At 42.8% G+C, this 21,429-nt stretch overlaps 1 protein-coding gene across 1 annotated transcript; it reads right to left on the reverse strand.

The window, feature by feature from the left end:
* Positions 1–1,630: 1,630 nt before the first annotated feature.
* LOC108764533 (Zn finger homeodomain 2) lies at positions 1,631–15,454 on the reverse strand. Its single transcript, XM_018512818.1, has 4 exons — positions 12,578–15,454; positions 6,027–8,869; positions 2,324–5,044; positions 1,631–2,186 (listed from the first exon to the last, which is right to left on the reverse strand). The coding sequence occupies exons 1-4, from the start codon at positions 15,324–15,326 to the stop codon at positions 1,680–1,682; spliced, it is 8,820 nt and encodes a 2,939-aa protein (XP_018368320.1). The 5' UTR covers positions 15,327–15,454; the 3' UTR covers positions 1,631–1,679.
* Between the last annotated feature and the right edge of the window lie 5,975 nt (positions 15,455–21,429).

The raw sequence follows: 21,429 nt of genomic DNA on the forward strand, positions 1-21,429 counted from the left end.
TGTAGAAAGGAACGCTTTTGAGGTATTCTTGCGTTCATTTCTTGTTTGCAACACCGTTTTTCCATAATAACTGGAAGTTATTGGCTATTATCCTTTCTTTCTACGCAGCAAATACAAATGTTTTCGCGTACTGTGTGTACAAGTCCCTCTTATATTTTTCCACTGCTACTTTTTGCTAACCCGTTTAGATTATCGACTTATTTATATTTATTAGCATCAGTAACATTAATTCGCTTCAACAATAAAATTAACTACTAATGGATTTTTAAAATTCAAATATTAACACGATATTCGATCGTAATATTAGACACTAAGATCGCCTTGACCAAGTATGACTTTCTTCACTTATTTGTATCGAAAATTGTTCAGTCCGTTTTTATTTAATTATTAAAATTTAAGATTACACATTTGATATTCATCATGAAAAATTCTCCACTATCGTTTAGAAAATCTCCAAAAATCAGGCAATTTCAAAATTCATTTTCTGTAATATTTTGGGGTAACCCAAAATATTAGATTTTTTAAAAATCCAAACACAATTATAAAGTATGTATATAAAACTATAAATTTTGTCTAAAACATTTTTCTGTACATCTCAGGGGATGCTCTTTTCCACAATACACGATTTCTGATAAGTTGAAATTCTTATTCTCTGTTCTCTGTTCCTTACTCCTTTTATTATGCGCCCCTCACCGTTTCGCTGATAATTAATAGGAATCAAATAATAGCTTTGAGAGGTTGTTTCAACCTTTATATTAGGGATGCATTGGATGTTCGGGTAATATCTGGTATCCGGTATTATCCGGTACTTTTTTACTATCCGGTCGGATAACCGTATATAAATTATTAATATCCAGTAATATATCCAGCTAAAATTTTATATTGAAAGTTTGCATTATTGATGCAAAATGTTATTCTTCTGTGCTATACTTCTTGCACAGTTCATTTTTCTTTGTTTTCTTTTTACGTTAAGGAGATAAAGAAAATTAGGAAAAACCATAAAACATATATTACAGGCAATAGGAGTCAACGCTGGTTATCAATTAGCGCAATTCTTCTTAATACTGAAAATATAAACCTTGACTTTGTAAAGAAAATTATTATCGATATTTTTCCCTTGCTTTTTTTTGCAAGTCTTGTTGCAGATATCCGACCGGATATCCGAAGAAATATCTGGTATCCGGTTGGATAATTGTCCTGCTGGATATCCACTTAGATATCGGTATCCGAAAAGAAGTGATACCGGATATCCGATATCCGGTATCCGATAATTTTACGATCCAATGCATCCCTACTTTATATCTGAGAGATTGGGCTGATATAAAAAATACGTCTTTAGATTTTTACGTTTAATAACATATTTCAAGGAAAATTGAATCCCGGAGAGTTGTAACAGTTTCCCTTATGAGAGTAAAGCAAACTTTCAAACAATCTATCATACAAATATATGTATGTATGTATTAAATACAAGATATAAATATATATGTGTATATATATTTATATATACACATATAATATGTAACATATATGTACATATACTATGTACATATAATGTATAATATTTATAAATATATATGTACATATATTTATAGATATATATATATATATAGATTTATATGATAGCTCGTTATAAATCTGTACGAATTTCAATTCGACGTCGTATGATCGATATGATTCGTTTAATCGTTTAAGTCAGCCAGACACTCACCGGCCGTAGTGCTAGCTGCGCTGGCCGCAGCGGCGGCGGGATGCTGCTGCTGCTGCTGCTGCTGCTGCTGTTGTGACTGGAACATTGCCGTGGGATGAAGGAACACGGATCCGTACATCATATTTTCGTCCGACTGCTGTTGTTGCTGCTGATTGACTTGTTGACTGGCCGTAGTGACCACCGGCGAAGTGCCGATACTGGACACGCCGGCGGCATTGTTGCCGCCGGGCACGATCGGCGCTCCGGGAGTCGGTGGTACCAAACTGCCCTCTTCGACGGCCACGCGCACCGATTCGATGTGCCGCCGCGAAAAGACGTGCTCCTGTAGCGGTGTCTTGGCCGAGTAGCGTACAGAACACAATCTGCACTCGTCTGGTCCGGTCGGGCCACGATGTGGTTGAACGGCTGAACCTTCGGCTGGCAAACCAGCCGCTAATCTGGCCTTCTTCTCCTTAGCACGGGCGTTCTGGAACCACACCTGCAACTCGTCTCATTAGTATCCGTGAGCTCGGATCGTGAATTAGATGCACACGCGTTCAAGGAATGGTCTTCTTGTGGATATTAATGGTTATTATGAGCTCGAGGTCGGCTCACATGAGGACTATCGATGCTCACCTGGACCACCCGTTTCGGAAGACCGATCTCCCGGCCAAGCATCTCGCATTCGGCCATCGTCGGCGTCTTGTAGTCCGAAAAGAGTGACTTCATCACCTTCACTTGTGTAGCCGACATCTGTGTACGGTATCGCTTGCCGCCGGATTGGCCGGTATTGCCGCTCGACTGTCCACTGGTCACTGGTGTCCCAGGCGTATTCCCGGTACTTCCGCTAGCGGGTCCTTGCCTCGAGCTCTGCGTGCTCGAGGCTGGACTAACCGGTCCACTTTCATCATCCAAAAACTCCGTTGTCTCGCTCATGCTGTCATCATCGCAAATGCTACGTTCGGATAAGTCAGTTAGAGGCCCGCAATCGCTGCCGCCGCGGAAGTGGACACCGTGTTGCTCTTCAAGAAGGCTGCTGAAGTTGCTCAAGCACAATTTTACTGGCCGGCTGAGATCGACTGGTTTGCTTAGATCCAATGGTGACTCGCAGCTATTTCCGCTGGCTTGATGATTTGACGTTTCTTGTTTTCCATTACTAGCGTGCGCTTGTATTTCGCTGAAATATCGCCTCATGTCGTCATAGTATTTCAAGGATTTTAAAGATGATTCCATGATGTCGCTGTTAGGCGGAAACAACGGTGGCATCATTTGAGGAGTGCTAGAATTCGAAGGAACAGATTCCATCGAAAGTTCCTCATCCGGGATGTTATCGATGTTCACTTCGCCGCGAGCCACCTGATCGGCGTGTTTGCTGCTGAGATGAGATTCTAAAGCGGATTTGACTTTGAATAGCGCTGGACAGAATGGACAGCGCTTATTGATAACTTGGCTGTGAGCGCGGAATTGGCCTTTGCGCTCGCGAGCGCGCGTATTCTGAAACCACACCTGTACCACACGCTTCTTCAAACCAACCTCCCTAGCGATCGTCTCCAGCATCTTTCTCGATGGATTAGACTCGATCTGATATTTCTGATAAAGATAGTCTAATTGTTCCGGAAGTATTGTGGTTCGTAAACGTTTGTCCTTGGGTTGTTCGTTGTGTTCCGAGTTCGAACGGTTGTCGCTGCCAGTTCCCTCCTCGAGATCCTCGAATTTCCTCTTTTGTATCATGCTGATGAGCGAATGCGGGGTGGTGTCCGTTGCAACTCCAGCCTGGCTAGCGTTAAGCGCTTGCTGCTGTAAGATTCCGAATGGTGAGTCAGGTGGATACGCAGAGGGAAATAAGGTCGGGTTCATGATATGTATTAACTGATGTTCGCGCCAAAGTTCAAATCGGCCGAACATCAGGTTGCATTTTTCGCATTGAAAACTACCTTCCTTCGACTCTGTCTGTGACTGTTGCTGCTGTTGTTGCTGCTGTTGCTGTTGCGACTGGTGTGTCTGAGATAGAGTTTGCTGCTGATGTTGATGAGGTGACGTAGCGGTGCTCAATGGTTGTTGCAACTGTTCGGAAAGCGCGGGTGCGGTTGACGGATTGTTAGTTACTGTATTATTTGTAGTCGTAGTGGAGCTACTGTTACTGTCTTCGGAGCTCAGAACTGCGGCGACTTGAGCTGCCGCAGCCTGCGCTTGCGCACTCCTCTTGGCATCTTCTTCTTTGAAACAATGCGTTTTTTGATGGCGTATGAGTTCGTAATACCTTTGAAACACTAATAGGCATTTTTTGCATTGGTAATTTAAACCTGGCGTTCTCTGAAATCGACCAGATCCGTCGTCGGTTTCGCGTCCGCCTGGTGCCACGGGTTCGGCGGCCGGTTGATTTTCATATACTTTACGTGCTTTCTGCCTAGCGTTTTGAAACCACACTACAATCACGCGTGGACTCAAACCGAGGAGTTTGCTAAGATATTCCAAATCATCATCTTTTGGATACGCATTGTTTTCAAAGAATTCCTGAAGAACTTTTATCTGATAATCGGTAAATCTCGTACGATTAGCACGCTTACCAGAACTGCCACCAGAAGTGCTGCTGCCGTTACTATTGCCACCGAAATAATCAGTTGGTCCGCGACCCGGGCTTAGAGATCTCTGAGGCGTGAGCGCCATTGCAGCAATTGCACTCGGTACTACGCCACCGGCTCCCGGAGTAGGACTGGCAAAGTTCTGGGAGGTCAATTTCGGTGGTAACATCGGAGTACTCGGGTTGTTTGTGGTCGATGGAGTATGGGAGGAAATATCGTGATGGATAGCCGAGAATACGGAACTCATACTGAGCGCGGGTGAATGCGGTCGCGATTGTTGTCCACCTGAACTGCCGGGCGAGTGATGCTGCTCTTCTTGATGTTGCACAGCTTGTTGTTGCTGTTGACACTGTGATTGTTCGAGTGCCTCCTGCTTAATCTCGGTAGATTGAGATGCGTTGGTGTTTTGCATAGACGGTGGAGGCGTGGCTTGCTTATTTGGGCTTTTATCGTCAGAGGAACTGCTACCGGATACGCTCGAATTTAATGGGGTTACTTTCGCCTCACCAGTTTTCTCGTACTCTTCGAGATTTAGAGTGGTACTTGGTGGATTATTAAAATTGTAAGGACTGTCTTTGTTACGTTGTCGTTCTTTAAATAACGTATTTCGAAACCAATGCTTTATAACTTTAGGAGGCAGACCACTCTGAGCGGCCATGTCTAGGATTTGCTCTTCGCCAGGAGAATTATTAATATCGAAATGGGCCCGTAATATCTTTAGTTGTTCATCAGTGATACGTGTACGCGCTCGTTTCTGCGATGCAGCTGCATTTGCCTGAAAGGTCAAAAGAATCACTTTTCTCCTGATAACTAATACATTTATTTATATTTAAAAAATACGTATTGTATATCTATAAAAAAAAAAGAGTGTAGTGTTAATAATAAAAAATCCGGTAAGTTCTTGTCGGAAAATCGCTGCTTCAGTGGGGAGCTATTAAAAAATCTAAATAAGGAATTATCAATGACTTTTCCTTAGTTTCTTACTGAATCGAAATGTATAAAATCAATCGTATCAAAGAATTTTACAATAGTTGCAAAGCTGCTTCGTCTACTGAACACAGTCAATGATTTTTATAATTTAATTATTTCTTGCCAAAATTTAGGGAGGGGTCCTCTTGCAAGTGTTCTCTTGCGTATGTTCATGAATGTTGGAATTAATAGTTGAAAGAAAAAAAATTACATACATTTATACTGAATCTGCTGAAAAAGGAAATCAGTTTGTATTATAACGAAAAGCGTTGAATTCATAAGAATTTCCTTTTAAGATTGATTGTGTCATTTCTCGCATGTAAAATTTAGTTAAATTCCCCATATAATTAGGTCTATATAATCGAAGTTTAGACCGTAGACATATCATAATTTATTTCTACATGTTTTCGTATTTAGTACGAGACATGACTATATTTTTATACCAACGGAGTTAAATGGATATAATATTTCGTGAAATATTTTAATCTCGGAAAATTAGAATTATCCCAAGGAGTATAAATTTGAATATCTAATGGACATATGCAAGATATAATGAGGCGTTCATTTGATAGTCAAGACGTCCTAAACAGTCTTTGGATTATAACAGATAGTCCCCACGATGTAAATACTTTTCATTAAATTAATTGTTTTCATTGATTTTTTGTTCAATATTTTTATAAGTTGGCTGATATTTTTTTTATCAGAAGCTCTATTTCATTAACGGATAAATCAATAGTTAAGTAAAGCAATAAATATTAAGTTGAAATTGCGACCATGTCGCTACATACCGCTGCTGCAGCTTGTTGCTGTTGCAAGGCAAGATGTTGCTTAGCAAGGAGGTCTTGATTAATTGATGGATATGCAGTAGCAGCACCATCATACGGTGGTGGCGGTAGCATCATTGGCACTAGAGGTGGTTGTAGATTCATAGCGGCTAAAGCGGGTACGTTTAATCCTAATGGTAATCCCATCATTCCCATCATCAATCCTGGATATTGTTGTAGTTGCTGCTGCAATTGTGATGCAGCCATTGCATTTAGGGCAGCTTGCATTTCGGTCATTTGTTGTGCAAATGCAAGTTGAGTGTGCTGTTGCTGTTGCTGCTGCTGTTGCTGTAGCTGCTGCTGCTGCTGTTGTTGCTGCTGTTGAGGAATATGATGCTGTGGATTAGATAGGACAGTCGGTGTCGTGGAATCTGTACTTGAAACTGGCGTGTTGCTCAACGCCGGTGTGGTCGCTGGAGTAGTAGATGTAGCTTCTGGCGTTCGACTGATACGTTCTTTACTTTCAGCGTTATCGTCTTTCTCCTTTTCGCGAAATTCTTTGTCAGCGCTGAGATCTTGAGGTTGTGTAGTAACGGCTGTGGTATTTGTCGACGTCGTGGTGGAGGATGTGGTGGTGGACGTCGCAACGACAGTTTTCTTCTCGTACTCGCATTTAAACTGTTGCGCATATTTTTCGAGAAATTCACGCGGTACGAGATCGCGATGGACCTCCTCACAATGAGCTTTCAAGACCCAAACGCTGCTGAATTCCTTGTTACAGTGTTGGCAAGTACTACGCGTAAGTTCTGGTATCACATCGTCCACATCCATATGAGCCTCTTCGACTTCTTCCTCTTTTACCTGCATGGCTTGAGCAGCGAGTGCTTGCTTTTGTTGTTCCTGCTTCTGTTGCTCTTGTTGCGCTTGAAGAGCGGCGGCAGCTTCCTCCTCCTTGCGCTGTCGTCTTTGGTGATTCTCATTGAACTGCATGACGAGATCAAAGCCAAAACTCTCCAACAGATGCTTGTACATCTGTGAGGTCTTATGTCGTGGTTGGGAAAGAATATCTTGCGTGGTTTGCGATGAGTGCTGCGTAGTTGATTGCATATGTTGTTGCGGTCCTGGTGTCGTAGATGTAGGAGGTGGTGTCTTAGTCGGGGCGGACGAAGCTAATTGCTGCGATGCAGCAAATTGCTGAAACAATGCCAATGCCGGATTGTTCAAAATTATGTTACATAATTGTTGATGCGCCGCGAGTTGATCTTGATTGACGAACACACTGTTGCATCGCGCACAAGAGAGCATTCCTCCAGTATTGCTTGTGTTTGTGTTGACGGGCGGACTGTTCGGACTTAGCGGTGGTTGTTCAATCAATGGTCGAGCTAGATCTAATTGGCCACTGGCGGCAAGATCTTGTAGTTTACTGGCACGCGTTTGATGAAGAACACTTCTCATATGAATATCCAAAGTGCTGCCTTGAGTATAAGCGACCTTACAGATGTTGCACTTGTATGGTTTCTTGTCTTGATCTTGTTGGGAGTCGGGCGATTCAGTCGGGCTAGCGGGAGGTACCACTGAGATCAATGTATTGTTGTTACCTTGCTCCTGCATCGCCCGCTTTAACTTGTGCAAATGACTCACGCTGTTGTAATGCACCAGAAGTATGTTCTTTTGCGTGAAGCTTTCCTTACAAACGTCGCATTTATATGGTCTGTTAGGATCCAAGTATTTTTCCATGGGATAAGACATTTTCTCACCTTTACGATGCAACAAGGTTTTATTGTGGCCAGTCAGATAGCTCTGACGTGTGAAGGCCACTTTGCATCGATGACATTTAAATTTTCGATTTGGATCTTGATAGGAATCTTCCGCAATTGTTTGGCTATTTAAATAATCCTCCAGTAATCGCTGTTCCTTCTGCAACGGAGAACTCAATGAATCACTGGCATCACTTTCTTCCTCATCACCTCTACCAGCATCATCTTCCACGTGTAGCAGCTCGCTTGCCAGGCCCTGTCTCTTCAACGTTTCTTCCGTGAATGCCTGAAGAAGAGGATGCTGGAGTAAACTCTGCTTGTACTGATTCATTTCCTCTTCGTGGAGATCGTGGGCAGATTCCAAATGTCTCTGAAGCGCTTGAACTGAACGAAAAGATCGTCCGCACAGGGCGCATTTAGTTGCATCTCTAATAGCATGATATTGGGAGTGTTGCTGAAGTTTCTCCAAGGTTTTGAACGCAAGGCTGCACTGTACGCATCGATACTTGTAAACGTGTTTCTCGCTAACTGCCAAAGTAGGCGTGGTGGTTGGATGAGCTTCCCGATGATGTTGCTGAAGTTCCTCGATCGAACGCCAAACTCGGCCGCATACATTACACCTAGCTGTCTCCTCGATTTCATCACTGCCACCCCGTTCACTCATTTCTTCTTCCTGTTGGGTTTTCGTCGTCGTGGGCGATGTTGGCGTCGTTGTGGTCGTAACAGCTGGCGTCGAGGAATTCCGATTATTATTTAACCAATGGCTTTGATCCACCAATACTAGTAGCCTCTGTAGACCGTCGGTATTAACGGAGTGAATTTGCATCACGTGCTTTTCCAGGGCGGGACGTTCCTTGAAATTATCTTGGCACAACGGGCATAACAATTCCGCCGTCGGCTCTTCTTTTACCGTTTCAGTTTTCTCCTCCGAATCTTGAACGTGAGCTACTTGCAAATGTTGTCGTAATTCTTCTCGCGACGTTGGCTGATACGTACAGTATAGGCACGTAAATTCTTCTTGGTCATTCTCGGGCTCGGCTTCCGCTTCTGGATCATTGTCCGGTTCTTGTTTCACTTCACTGCCGCAATCACTACCTTCTTCTCGTCGTTCTGAAAGTAGATGGAAAAAAAAAGTTGGTTTCAGAATTTTTATATGACAACAATTGTCGAAGGCTTTTATATACACATACAAAATAATAAAAATTATCACAACGATGATTTAAACGAAATAAATTATTATGGCTATAAAATATTATTAAAAACCAACAGAAAGACCAATATCTCACTACAATTATGATTTAGTAATAATAGTGGTGAAATTAGTGGGTGGGACTAGAGTAGTTTTCAACACGTAATTTAGATATAAAAAATTCCTCTCTATTACTTCCCGCTTGTTTTTCAAAGTTAAGCAGTCAGTCCTAGTTCTGTATCATCTATTAGGCTTATGAGATTGCTCACCCTGTTCTAGATTCTCGGGCTCAACGAACATGTGGTCCCAAGATTTATATCTTTTACAAGCAAGAATAAAACAGCGCATAGAATATGCAGACTAAGATGTGCGATCTCGATTCAACTCGTTAAAAGATCGATCTTTGCCCTAAAAGATTTTTTAATCGATTCGTCAAGGATTGATTTCGAGGCAGACCAATTCATTTAATAAGAGATTGATTTTTAATTTCTTCGATAAGAGTTACGTTCATTTTCAGGAGACACAACGGTTGAGATATATTCCCGCTGTGTTCCGAAACATACTACAGTAACTAGTAACTAAAAATAATAAAAAGATTCTTTGAATCGATTTTCAACAGATCGATTTATTTAGTACTTATTTTTTAGCGAATCAAATTCTATCCACCTGATTCAGGATCGATTTAGCGATCGACTCACTAATGGAGATCGCGCATCCCTAATGCAAACTATCCTCGCTTTCCTCCGCACAGTCTGTATTTTTTCTGTTATTTTTTTTTAAATAACAATATATACTGCTTTAAAATTGCAAAAAAATTGACACTAAAAAATATATGTAAAATACTGGCAACTTTCTAGATGGAATTTTGAATTAAGTTATAATTTATCCATTTTTTTATTAACATTGACATTTATTGATCGATATATTTAATTTTATGATCAAAACATCTCCATATGAAATTAAAATAACACGAGTATTTACAAAAAGAGAAGAGAATTTATGATCCGTTTATTAGTAATATTTACGAACATCAACCGTGTTTTGAAATTACTAAACCTGTTTACTACAGTCGACATTTATTCATCGCGGCATATATATTAAGCCGCGTAGCTCGACGGCAATAATAAGTGACTAATTATAAAATTTTCATAAACGTGACATATAATTAATAACTTGTCTGCGTGGAAAATGACGAGAAAAGTTTTAGGGCTGGTTTGTTTATAACAATTTCAGTTAAGCACCGTAGAAAATTCCGCAATTACGATTCACCGTATAACTATCGCATACTCTAAAGATTATTTACGTTCCTACGATCGCCGAGATTTGCCACAATAAATCGGCTTCTTCATCTGACCGGCGCGAATATTAAACTTCGGTATTATATATTCAGAGCCGGACAACCGCACGAGACAACCATCCATTTCGCGGCGATTCGTTCCCCGAGACATTAATTCAAAACTCTATGGGAGAAAGTAAATTATAGATACTACCGGTGAACTATGACGTCTACGCAGTGTCACATAATAAAAAGTTCAATATCATGTGCGACATGCGTCTGTTAGCGTTCTTTAACGACGCTATTTTATATAGATGAAAAAAATATTCAAACAAAAGATTATTATTCGCCACATTCAAGATAACTATGGCGCGCATTTTTCGAACTTGTTTAAGTCAGTATCCACGTAGTTTATTAACAAGAAATGAATTTAATTAATAGTTCATATTGCTAATTTAAAGAAATTCTGACTTTCAACAAAATTTCCAAATAAACGCGTAATATTTACTATATTATTAAAAACGGCAATAAGAGATAGATTGACCAATATGTAAATTAAATGTATCATACTGTTCACCTGTATCTCTTGCGAAGAAGTATCCTAGATTAGACCGTTCAAGATTCACGCATTCCACCCGCACTTGCGGATCGATTCGCGACGGAATTATCCAGCGCAATTATAAGTAAGTACGCCGGTCCTTTCAATGCGCGAACGGAAAGATTTACGCAAGCGATCGCGCACGTAACGCGCGGTGTCGTCGCAGAGAGAAAGTTTTCCGTCGACGCGGCGGCCCGAGAACGAAGACGTACGTTGGTGTGTCTGCACGCGTCGCAGATGCTCTCGCGCGCCGGTCTTGCAACAATAATATGCCAAATTATAGATTGGCGACATCGAACCACCGATAGCGGTTTCTTACAAAAAAAAAAGGGAGAGGAGAGACCGAGAAGAGAAAAAGTAGAAAAGAAACAAACGAAAACAGAGAAAAAAAACGAAAGGAGGACAGCCATGTACGCATCGCGCGGTATTGTCCGAAAGCACACTTGCAACGTGCAGCGTCAGTTGCGACGTCGCAACGCGCACGGAGCAAAACGCGTGCTGCTGGTTTCACCTCGCGCTCCTGCATTCTCTCCGCACTCGTATATTTATGTAAGTACAGCCCGTCGATATATAATAATACGCGGTATTGTGCGCGCCACGCCGCGGTGGTGGCGGCGGCACACGCCACGCCACGGCCATATGCCACGCTAAATTACCGTCATCGTCGACTAATTGTGAGATAATAAAATAATGAGACCAGTGAATTCATTATAAGGGCACAGTCGCGAGCTTTCTTTGCTAGGTACACTTTATGTAGGGCGCAGACCGACATAAAAGAATTCGCTGTAAAAGGAATTACGTTCATCGTCACGAAATCTGATTACCGTTTTGTACCGTAGTTTTTAATCTTCACATTTTTTTCGGACATTACTCACGTAGATCTTGTGTAATAAATTCCCACTGACACCTTTATTTAATTTATTATTTATAAAATACGTTATAACGGAAAGAGAATAGCAAGTTTGTAACGAATAACAAGCTTGAAGAAAGATACCACAGGTCGATTGATCGAGAAATACCACAATGTTCTTTCAGTATAGCGACAGCTGTCTCACGTAAAAAAAAAAGCGATTAAAGGAGTTCGCTTTTTGTGAATGACGAGGAAGTGAAAAACGCGACATATTCGTGATTACAGACCGAAGCCTTTTTCTTTTTCAGAGAAACCAAGTTGTTTGAACGTTGACACACTTTGCACCCTTATGTAACTTTCTTAATGTACAAGTTTTAGTATGTTGCTGTTACTTATTGATTGCTCTTTATAATTATGACATATTAATGAATGTCATATTGGTAATGTAAAACACATTCCATTTGTAAAACACGTTTGGCAAAAGATTATCTTTAATCAACAGAATATCCTCACTGTATAAAAGAGTCACTATTAACGGACGATAACGATAATTATACAAATAAATACTTACTTAAATATTTCATGGTAGCAACGGATAATATTTCTTATAGCGAATTTGATCACTTTTGCACTACTAGATTTGTGTACATTAAAAAGCTGTATATGAAATTGGCAAAGTTCAATGTAAAAACACAAATATTTTATACGATTAAATGCACAATATGAATATTGTCACGCGTTATTTTACAGAATATATATATATATATATATATTTCATTGTCAAAGTTGATTATATTTTACCACTGTATTTATAAAGCAACTTTTTAAATGTGTATTAATCCAGTATAATGTGAGTGACCGAATTCACTATTATACTCATGATGTATTTATTCGTTGTAACATACCATTGTTGGTACTCGTAGCGTTGGGTGTCGTTGGCGTGGTCGGACTGGGCTGTTGCGTGGTCGGTACTTCGGGATCACTCGTCACCTGGAACATGACGCTGATATCCGTGTGCGGAGATTCGTTTCCCGGAAGGGTGCTTCTTCTGGCGGTGTGAATGTGGTGTATCTGTTCCATGTGAAGGTGCCGCAAAGATCTCACGTGTTGTAGAAGCGGCAATCGGTGCCGAGCACTAAACCCGCATATCACGCAATGATACAATTTTCCGGAGGATTGGATGTTACTGCTCGCTTCGAGCAGATGACGCAACAGAAGAGACGCGGCTTCGTGCCTTGGTAAAGCAGCGTGCAGAGCCAATTTATGAGCACTATTGGTGTAGTAATCACACGCGTGGCAACGTAACTGCGCGGTACTCGTGGGCGATCCTAAATATTTGAGCTTCCATTCGTTACGCGGCCCACCCTCCTTTATGTGGTTCATGTGTTGCAGCCGTTGCAGGTGTTTGTCAGTCTTGCAATGTAACTGGAAATTTGCCTTTAGGTTGGTTTTATAGGAACAGAGTGTACACACGAAATTCGCGTTCATAACGGCGAGTATATCGCCTTCGCGGGTTCTAGTTCTGTCGACGGCTAGATGGTGACTAAGAGCCTCGAGCGAATCTGTCGCGAAGTTATTGCAGATGCAACACTGATACAGATGATTAGGATCCTGATCGGCGGGTTCTGGTGGCGGTTCCATACTGTCCGGCGAAAGTCCGACGTCACCGCCAAGATTGCTCATGGCAGCCGCGTTTGCTATGGAGCCTATGAGTTCTGGCGGAAACTGCGGCATTTGACCGCCGGTCATCATTGTCATCAAGACTGCCTGATTGTAAGCTAAGTCGGCCAACGCCGCTTCCGTAGGTTGCGGTTTGTCCAAACCGCCTAAGTGGAGCAAATGCTCGAGTTGTTGTTGTTGTTGCTGCTGATGATGGTGTTGCGCCTGTTGATGGTGGGTCAACGCGTTCAATGTCTGTATGTGCTTGATGTTCTGGTGTAGCACCATCGAGTTGTGCGTATGCTTTTCACTCGTCATGTGTATCCTCAAATTACGCGCCACGTTTGTCTCGTAGTTGCATATGTCACAGCGAAATGAGAGCTTCGGTTTACTTTGATTGCCACCCTGAGCGGCTCGGTGTGGGCTATGATTCTGCTGATGATGGGGACTCCGGGTCGGCATTGGGGATGCATCCTGAGAGGAGGAAGGGTTGCTAGTACCAGTACCACCACCGCCTCCCTGTTGCAGTTCCTGCATATTGTTTAAATGTTTGTCACTCTGCATATGTATACTAAGATTGCCTTTCGTCGTGGTGGAGTAATTGCACACTTCGCACCTGTACGGCTTGTAGCCACAGGTGTAGGTTTCGCCACGCGCTAACCTAGGATGAGGCTGACCTGCATTGCAATAAAAACAGGATGTCTCGCTTTCTGGATGTTTTTCCTTCATGTGAATCTCAAGAGTCTCTTGATACTTGTAGTGCCAGTTGCACTTGGGACACTTTAGGGTTTTGCAGGAATTTCGACTGTGTATTCCAGCGAGTGGTCCGCCGGGACCGGCGAGTCGACTACTCGTCAATATAAGTTCGCACTTTGGACATTCTACTCCACTTGGTCTACCTTGCATGTGTTCCGGACAAACGCCTATCGTGGTGCCGGTGAGAAAGTTCGGTGGAGCCTGAGTAAGAGCAGCGTACGAAGACGGAGATCCTTTGGTAGATGAAGTTGGCGGCGGTGGTGAGCTGTAATGCATGGCATCAGGAGCTTTGGCCCAGGACGCAGCACTTACTTGCGGACCGCTCCACGGATGCTGCTGTTGATGATTGTACGTGAGAGGATGACTCGAGTGTGACGTGGGCGTGGTGGGAGTGCTCGGCGAGGGTCGTTGCTGTTGTTGCGTCTGTTGCGATTGCTGCTGTTGTTGCTGCTGTTGGGGACTGCTAGGTACGCCGGGTGTGCTCGTTGGGGTGCTCGTTGTGGTCGGCGTTGTCTCGTGTTCGTTGGACTCGCTACGTTGCTGTTGTTGAGCTTTGATCTGCGCGGGCGACGCCTGAGCGCAGGTCGAGCTCGTGACGGGTTCTAGGAAACTGACGAGCGGTTGCTTTCCTCTACCCACGGCCTGTATAATGGCCGACGCCGTTGAGTGAGAGAGTACCTGTCGTTCGTCTTCCATTAAAGTAAGTTGATGCTCGCCCTGGGCGTGCGCGACGAAACTTTTCGCATACCCAAAACTGAGCTTGCATATGAAACACATTAGGATAGGTTTGACAGGTACCGACGCGGCAGGCGGCGGCGGTGCTGTGGGCGCTGGAGGGGGCTGTTTACTACCCTCCGCGCTCCTGTAACTGATCACCCGATAACTGTGCATTACGGGAAGATCGGGATTGTGCTGTTGGGACGCCGAACGCTGTTGCTGCTGTTGTTGCTGCTGCTGATAGGCCTGATGCGCGTATAATCGCGATACGTAGTACGCGCTCGCGATTTGCGGGAAAACTAAGGAGTGAGGAACCGATACACCGCGCCCATCTACAATACAACCGTCGGGCAGAGAGTCGTCTTCACTGAGTTCACTCTCGCCTTCGATGATATAGGCCGACCCGTCCGGGTTGTAGACGATTTTACCGTCAAATTTCTCCACGTCGCCGCCCGTCGGGCTCGGGCTCGGGCTGGGACCCTGTTGTTGCTGTTGCTGCTGACTTTGCGACTGCATCGTCATAGTCGTGGTGGTGGTGGTAGTGGTGGTGTCAGCGATAGGTGTGGGTGTTGGTATTGCGTCGCGGGTGCAGGGTTCTGTGCCCGAAGGTGGACTAGCCGTGCGGGGATGATGGGGCTGATGTAGTGCAGCCCCAGAAAAAAAAATTTTGGAAGGGTCCGCCGTGTTGCTGCTGTCGCTGTTGCTGTTGCTGATGATGGGCCGCCACCAGCTGAAAGAACTGATGCTCGATCGCGCTCGGCGTGTGTTGTTGTAGATGCGAGGGAGGAATGTTGTGGTGCTGAAGGTGGTACGGGGGATGAGGCTCACTGGAGGGCATCACCCCAGACGTGAGGCGGGCGCCAGCCTCACATCACCTACGGCGTCTACGCCTGCGTTCTCCGGACTTCCTCCACGGACTCTTCTTCCCTGCGGATTCGCCCGCTTCCTCGCCGACTGCCTCCCCGTCTTATCTTCTTCACCACGAAGAGACGGTTCACTAGCTACCCCGACGCAAGCCCAGGTCGTACCTGTAACAATTCAAATAAAGATCGGTCATTCAAACTGACGTACAACACCCTGACAATAATTTTTACAGTTTTCGTATATAATCATATATGTATAAGCATACAATTTTTAAATAATTAGAAATTACGTACAGCTCAACTTATAAAATTATGAATTCTATCCGTAAGATGAGACTAGTTAGCTCGCTCGTGAGAGAATGAATTCGCAGACGGGACATTTAGAAGTCGTTCAGTCGTCTAATCCGTTAAACAGAGTCAACATTTCCGAGGACGGCCGAAAGATAGCGAAATACGCAGAAGTGCAGCAAGCTGCGTGTGCAGAGGATCGTCCGGAGAAGACGGCGGTTAGGTACACAAAGCCGCGGCGGAGAACCATCGCGGTAACACAACGAGTCGTTGTATTCGGATTACCTGAGTGAACCCAGCTGTGTTTGCGTTCGATCGGCTGAGCTTATCTATCGATGAAATATCAATGTTCCTGTCCGAACAATATAAGAGCGAAAGACGAAAAGGCGAACAGCAAGTTCGATGGCGAGTCGTCGCTATGAATGCTTGCCTTGCTATAAATGCTCACGCTCAGATTAAAGATCTTTCGTCTCTTTTTAAGCATGTTTCTCTCTTTTTTTTTTCAAGTGAAGTTTCGTCATATAGTATGAAATAGAGCATTGTTGGCGTTTGTTTGCTCACTGAATTAACCTTCTTTATCTCCAATATTTTTAATTTTTTCTTATTTAACTCTGTTGGATGTAAATTTCAATACTTTCCGCGTAAATTTAATCGGTTTTTTTTATTTTGCAAATTAAAAATGTTTCCATTTAAAATTCATTAAAAATGGTACTTCTAAAAATCCAAAATTCCTAAAAAGTAGTGTCTTTACTTACAAAGACGCGCAAATAGAATTAAAGATTCCCAGGCGGTGATTCAATGCACAAGCAATAACGCGGTCTTCACGCGCGCCGTTGAGATAATCCGATTTCAAATTACGCAAATGGACAAATTACAAACTGTGAAAGCAGATGGCAACGTACGTGCGTTGTGATTCCGGGTTAGAGAGAATTAACGAGAACCGTGCGAGAAGGACTAGACGCGTCACCCAAAACGAGATACGCCGGCCAGTTTGATTACCACAGAGGGATAAACACACGCTCACGGGGGAGCAGAATCCACGTTTCCACTGAAACGTGCGCGATGATGCGAATTCCTGCCGCGGGCGAGAGGCGAGGGCGAATGCAGGACTCTAATAATCTAATCCCAATTACGCGGAATCGCGGTCTCGAATCAACGTCGTGAGGAGGCCGGCCGCAAGCATTCACGGAATCTAACGGATTAAAGATGAGCCGGGTGGGTGTAACGCGGGATTTATGCGCTGGCTCGCGTGCGTGTGTACGGGGGTGTGGAACGGCGTGACGATCCGTCGAGAGAGAATGTATATCCCATCCTGCGGAAGAGAAGCCTGGAACCGATTCCTCCCTCTCTTTCTCTCTTTCTTTCTCTTTTCCCCCCTCACGCCCGCTGGCCCGCGGGCGGTATCGCCGGACATTATGGTACATACGCGTATACGCGGCATTACACGGCTCCCTCCCGCTCTCCACCTTCCACTCCTCTCTCTCTCTCTCTCCCCATCGAACCGCGCCATCGCCACAGTTATAATTCCGCGGTGCAAACGCCATAATCTAGTCACCGTATCCCCCGGCATCTCTTTCTCGAACGATACCGCTTTTATAATGCGTGAGGCACGCCGGCCGCGATCGTTCCCTCGGATTATCATCGATCGATACCGCCAATCCTAGGTGAATCCTCCTTGTACGGTGCCCAATCACGTGCCGGCGCGTTCGAGAGACGTTCCACGATCCGATAAAACGGGTGCCTCGTCGACGGCGCTCATTAAAGCAAAATCGTACACGTCGAGGAATATAATTGCGCAGCCTACTGGATCGGTGCTAAACGAGGGAGAGCAAAATGCACCTTTACTGTATTCCCGTAAAGATGTAGCGAAAATGTTCTGCTTGAATATGGCGTAATTCATGATATTAACGTTGATACACTCTTTCGGCTAATAATTATAACTCGATGTGAATTATAATGTGGCAATGATATCGAAATGTACAAATTTTCAAATTGCAAATTAACCAACTGCAATATTTCATCTGATTTTTCTTCTAACATTGTACCACATTAATATTACAACTTGTGATGGTTGCACGTACAACTTTGTCACGTCTTATAGAGCATTTTTTAAATTGATACAAAATTGAGTTTAGCTTTCAAGATGCAAGCTTATCGAGTTTAGCTTTCGGCATTAGAGACGCGAGGAACTCTTGCGTTTATTTTATCACGTATGAATAAAAAAAATCTTATTCTTTACGAACATGTATTAAAGTATTTAAGATATCTTTTCTCCGAGTTTTCAGAATTATAAAAATATTGGTATTTATTTAATGTGACAATCGGACAGTTCACTTCGATGTCATCTGTATAAACGATATTGATACGTTATCATATATTCAGAGAGTATGCGCGAGATGGATACGAAAAGAAGAATAAGGGTAACAAAGGGGAATCGGGACAAACGAAGAACATCTGCCAATCTGACATCACCTGCCTCGACTCGCCTATTTCTAGTCAATTTATCACGCATTTCGGTAACGCTAGGAAGAGCGGAAGGACGATCTAGCGGCGGGCGACGACGCGTCGACGTTAGAGGCGTATGGCGTCGAACGGCTTTGTTTTCGCAGGGTCTGGCCCTAATTAAACGATAGCATCTTAATTGTCTCCCGACCATTCTAACGCGGCGATTCATGGCCGCGATCGTTTCGAGGATAGAGCGCCAAGTTTCGACTGTTTTCTTATATTGCATCGTCATGATTCCTGTTTATACGCCAGAAATCTGTGGACGCTTCAAAAAATATTCAATAATTTTTCACAATTCTTTTCATGAACACACGGAGCACATTTATCTTAATTGCAGTAATTTTCTTGTACAATTAAACAAACATTTTTTAATTTCCAAATCTTTTTACATTAAATCTGAATCATTAAAAATAAATAGGTACACGAGATTTACAATGACAAATTACAAATTAATATAAAAACTAATAAGTTTTTTTAACGAGATTTAATTATTTTCTTTTTATTTGTTTATTTAACAAGTAAAATAATGAAAACTGTAAAATTACGTTCTACATTTTATCGATATATTGGTGGGAAGGCAATGTAATATTTTTATTCCATCTAATACGTCTACTTTATTAAATTATGATAATATATAGCAGTGAATTTTAAAGATTTGATAAATCTTTCAAGATATAGAAACAGTGTCGATAAATATTTCATGAAGCAAGTAGGACAAGCTAAAAACGAACACTGATGAATCTACAAGTGTAACAGCGAAGCGATACACCTCGAAGCCCGACGTAATTATAACTTTGGAGAAAGTCGAGGACGATCACAGGTGGTTGATGAGTGTTCAATAGTGGAAAAGGGAAGCGCATGACATAACACAGCGGGAAGAAAGACGGCGGAGGGCACGCGGTGGGACCGAGAGAGGCACGAGGGAGGAGAGCGAGGACGATTCGGCGGAGAGAAGAGCCTCCGATGATGGGAGTTAAATGTTCGGCGAAGGAGCGACCGCGGAGTGTACCGTGCCCTTTTGTTTGTCGCGGTGTTTCGCTCGAAGGTCCCTTTGTATCCTCCAGAACGGAGGTAGGAGGCAAAAGTCTCTACGGGGCCCACATGGCGAACCCGGCCGCGTTTATTCGGCACGAAATACGCAAGATGCGCGCAATTATGGGCCTCTCAATTATCTCGTACGCGTCTCGTTATTTATTGAATATCGTGCCTGCTTATTTCTCAGGTGAGTTTGCGTGCCGTGGTAAGAGGGTGTCTCTCGAAGGGTGGCGAGGGGGTAAGACGACGGGAGCGCGGCTTCTTCTTTTTTTATCCTTGCGGGTTTCGACACGGCTCGACGTGTGGGGACGCATTGTTCGGACTGATACCGAAACCGGAAGTCGTCGAAATTCCGTATCGCGCAAATCGAGACCGCAGACTTTCGCGTGCTCCAAATACGGCACAGAATAAACAGACGCCTTACTAGAACATATTATATCTTGATACGACATCCTTTGGATGATTTATCCGCATTATGAGGAGTCTGCCGATTATTATATGTATATACACTCCAAGCCCAAAGTTTAAAAACATTCTTTAAAAATTAACACTTTTTTGGGATTATTTATTCAAATATAAAATGTATTCAATATATACATATCGTAAGATGCGATATAGAATCTTTACAATGCTGATTAATTCTCGATTATGGATCATTTCAACATTGAAACGAAAATTTTAGGCGGTTGTATAATCTATCTATACAATTAACTGGTATTATAAGGTTCTAAATTATAGGTAAAAGACATTGAATCTTCCTTTACCAATCACCGCAATGCTTCTGTATTTTAAACAGGACTTTAGAAGTTAGATGTGATTTTCATGGTTAGAGTTAACATTTAATTCGAATTTTATGTTCAAAATAATAACTGCCCAATTAAAGCATACTGCCTTAATTAGCTGCAATAAAAAGCGTATTTTAGAGATGCTATTTTCTATTAACGTTACTAAATCTTAATACCATAGGAATACATTAAAACGGGTTAAATATGGTACGAGTAACTATCATTTTCAAAAGTATAGTTATCTTACTTTTTAAAAAGAAGGATTATCGAGAGGCTGCATGCTGCACGATGCATTAGATTGCATCAATCGCCAAGTACAACGCACTACGGCTCCGTGGTACAATTAACCGGGGCTGTATTTCTCTTATTATTGTTATTACGTAGCCGGACGGCTTTCTACTTAATATACGCGGGCCTGATAAGAACTATCCGCGGACGACGACCACGTTTCAGCAGACGCATACGAAGCCACGCGGAAACGTACGCCGCGCCAGTGCTACGTTGCAAGTCGCATGCATATGTACTCCGTGGCTTGTATGCAAATGCAAGCCGCTTCGAAATAATTATAGTTGCACCCCGCGCGCTGGTGTCGTAGTGTCTTCGCGCGCCAATCAAGTCCTCGTCGTCGTCGTGACGACGGAGAAAGGAAGGGAATGCACCGATTTACGATGATCGTGCTGAAAAGTATTCCGTTCGTTGCACTGCAGTTCGCATTTATGTGAACTGCTCGCCGTATCTCGTCGTATGATATTGCGAATGGGAAAAATGTAAATAACAATTTTATTTATCAATCGTTCCTTTCGTGTCTCTACTCAATATGTTGTTGATTTAACTAAAGTAGTAGAAATATAAATTAAAATTAATGTAAATCAATATATAAGCATTCTTAAATATAAAATACAATAAAAATCTAGATAGAGCTGTAAGAGTTAAAATGTAATTAGTGATGTGCAAATAATTTAAAACAAAGTGTCTTTAATAAAATCTCCTAGGCACCATGTGTGTTACTGTGATCACGAATCATCATCGGTGGAAAAATAGAATATGAATTGGTTCGCTCATTCTCAAGCTGCAAACCACAGCGAGTCTTTCTTCACATGCACATCAAACATTAAACAATTTAAGAAATTATTAAATTTGACCCAAAAT

Source organism: Trachymyrmex cornetzi, unplaced genomic scaffold (assembly GCF_001594075.2).
Source record: "Trachymyrmex cornetzi isolate Tcor2-1 unplaced genomic scaffold, Tcor1.1 scaffold434, whole genome shotgun sequence".
In the NCBI taxonomy this organism is placed as follows: Eukaryota; Metazoa; Arthropoda; class Insecta; order Hymenoptera; family Formicidae; genus Trachymyrmex; species Trachymyrmex cornetzi.

Bases quoted from the DNA above. Each gene is read 5' to 3' on its own strand.
- LOC108764533 (XM_018512818.1), bottom strand. From the start codon at position 15,326: ATGACGATGCAGTCGCAAAGTCAGCAGCAACAGCAACAACAGGGTCCC. The intron at 5,045-6,026 runs GTATGTAGCGAC...TTGACCTTTCAG, and splicing joins AGCAACAAGCTGCAGCAGCG to GCAAATGCAGCTGCATCGCA. The intron at 2,187-2,323 runs GTGAGCATCGAT...GACGAGTTGCAG, and splicing joins TTCCGAAACGGGTGGTCCAG to GTGTGGTTCCAGAACGCCCG.